This window comes from Phoenix dactylifera, chromosome 16, assembly GCF_051530095.1.
Source record: "Phoenix dactylifera cultivar Ajwa chromosome 16, Ajwa_hap1_PhDact_Kaust_v1.1, whole genome shotgun sequence".
Lineage (NCBI taxonomy): Eukaryota > Viridiplantae > Streptophyta > Magnoliopsida > Arecales > Arecaceae > Phoenix > Phoenix dactylifera.
Window position 1 is genome coordinate 17,073,122 of NC_143205.1, and position 2,653 is coordinate 17,075,774.

The 2,653-nt window shown below is 45.6% G+C and overlaps 1 protein-coding gene across 1 annotated transcript; it reads left to right on the forward strand.

Moving 5' to 3' along the window:
* Positions 1–333: 333 nt before the first annotated feature.
* LOC103718897 (aquaporin PIP2-7-like) lies at positions 334–1,955 on the forward strand. The gene is made up of 4 exons (XM_008807900.6): positions 334–692; positions 772–1,067; positions 1,147–1,287; positions 1,633–1,955. The coding sequence occupies exons 1-4, from the start codon at positions 350–352 to the stop codon at positions 1,729–1,731; spliced, it is 879 nt and encodes a 292-aa protein (XP_008806122.3). The 5' UTR covers positions 334–349; the 3' UTR covers positions 1,732–1,955.
* Positions 1,956–2,653: the final 698 nt, after the last annotated feature.

Below are 2,653 nucleotides of genomic sequence, written 5' to 3' on the forward strand. Positions count from 1 at the left end.
TGACCGTTGGGCTTTGTGAAGCTGGGATTGTTGGATGCCGTATCTCCCTCTCGTTCGCATCCAATGAGAAGCATGATGATGATGAGCTCCCATTCGCCTATCATCACATGGTGTCGCTGTCACGGGGCCCCATTCTCCCCCACCTCTTCGTTTCTCTCATTATACAATTAATATGAATAACGTACGTTTTGACACTATACAAAACTATAGCATACACTCATACAGCCAACGTTATTATTATTATTATTATTATTATTATTATTATTATTATTATTATTATTATTATTATTATTTTCAAAGAAGCCTCTCCCATCCCTCCATATATATACCCCTCTCCCTCCCACGTTCCATGCCAAGAGAAGAGGAGAGCCCTCCAGAGGAAAGTAGAGAGAGAGAGAGGATGGTGAAGGACATGAGCGTGGAGGGGGAGGACCAGGCGGTGAAGGACTACGAGGACCCGCCGCCGAAGCCACTACTGGGGGTGGAGGAACTCTGGAAGTGGGCGCTCTACCGCGCCCTGATCGCCGAGTTCGTCGCCACCCTCCTCTTCCTCTACGTCACGATTGCTGCCGTCATCGGCTACAAGCGGCAATCGCAAGCCAACCAATGCAACGGTATCGGCTTCCTCGGCGTTGCATGGTCCTTCGGCGGCATGATCTTCATCCTCGTCTATTGCACCGCCGGCATCTCCGGTCCATCTCTCACCCCTCTGCATCACTACTTGATTTCATCTCGAACTTTGTCAACTTAATCTTCTTCTTCTTCTACTAGGTGGTCACATTAATCCGGCAGTGACGTTTGGGATGTTCTTGGCGAGGAAGGCGTCATTGATCCGAGGGGTTCTCTTCATGGTGGCTCAGTGTCTGGGGGCCATTTGTGGGGTGGGATTGGTGAAGGCATTCATGAAGCACTCCTATAACTCTCTTGGTGGTGGGGCAAACGTGGTGGCGCCGGGGTACTCCAAGGGCAGCGCCCTCGGCGCCGAGATCGTCGGCACCTTCATCCTCGTCTACACCGTCTTCTCCGCCACCGACCCAAAGCTCAAGGCCCACGATAGGCACGTTCCGGTCTGTATCTACTGCTACTCTAGTAGTTAACCAGTGTACTCATGGATGATTTCTTTATTGAAAAGATTGTGCTTTGTAGGTTTTGGCGCCTCTATCGATCGGGTTTTCCGTGTTCATGGTGCATTTAGCTACGATCCCGATCACAGGGACCGGCATTAATCCGGCGAGGAGCTTCGGTACGGCAGTTATATACAACCAGCGCAAGGCCTGGAGTGATCATGTATGTGATTTGAGTCCACACTCAAGACGGATTGCATTTAGTTCCGGAATAAATCTGGCAATAAACCTTATTCCTGCCAATTGCATTTTAAAAAGACAGGATCATAAATAAGAAAAAATTATTCCAGTCACACGTACTTATTCTTGAAATAACAATTACAAGGGGAGTTTGGAATTAATAACTTCGTTCTTAGAACGAGACCTTCTTTTATTCCTGCCCCCATTTTTATGGATAAAAACATCACTAGCCAAGAGATATTTCAGATTTCAGAATGAATAACTATTTCTATTCCACTTTTTATTGCTCCCTGTATAACATTATGTTTTGGATTGTGATGGTGAGCAGTGGATATTTTGGGTGGGACCGATGGTGGGAGCGGCGGCCGCGGCGGCGTACCACCAGTACGTGATAAGGGCTAACGAGCGCAGCAACGCTCACAACTGACCTCTGCCTCCTCCTTTATCCTGTTCTTCTTTGGTTGTAGACGTGACTGTGAACATTATGTTGTGGGGTGTGGGGTTCGAGTGCTTTTCTTTGTGTCATTTCGTGTTCTCTCTTTATTTATTGTGCAAGAAGGATGATGTGTGGTATTTGTTTCATTCAGTGGCGGGATTGTGGTCCTAATCAGACTATGTACTGCTTTAATTATAATATATTGTGATTTTTAACGTGCTTTTCAGACCTTTACAAGCTTTACATCTCGTGATATTGTGCAATAAAGTATTGAAGGGAGGGGAGTTTCATCTTGCTGAACGTTCCCAGACTACAAGCCAACAACTGCGAACCATTCCTTTTTCTTTTCTAGCTTTACCAACTTCTAATTAAGACCTATTCTCGAGGTAATCGTCATCTTCTTCTTTGTTCTGTTTGGAGGCAGGGAATGGGACTACTGGTGTTGGGTCCTACAACCCTAGCTTCAAGTAGTGGATGGGAAGTGGGCGTGAAGTGGGGACGGGACAGTGGAGGAGTTAAAAAACGGTGGTGAGTGTTGTTTTTATTTTGCTTGGAGATGGTGAAGGGCGCGAGATTTTATTTTGGTAACCAGAGTTTGTGATTCTCTCATGCCTGCAAAATTTGAGTTCCTCCATGCAGAGATTTGGTTGGATCTTATTTACTTCGCAGGATCTTATGCGATGGAAGATGATTAGTTTTTGTGCACAAAATGGTGACTTTGAAACAATTTCTGCAATTACTAGGTAATGATCTAGCATTAGATACGCGGATACATGAGAAGAAAGAGAAGATGAAAGGAGAGGGAGGACAGGGAGGAAAGCAAAGTGGAGAATGGCAATTTTTTTTTAAAAAAATAATGTATATGTGCGCATGCGTAGGGGCGCGTTGATTGCATTCAGATTCGATAGATTGT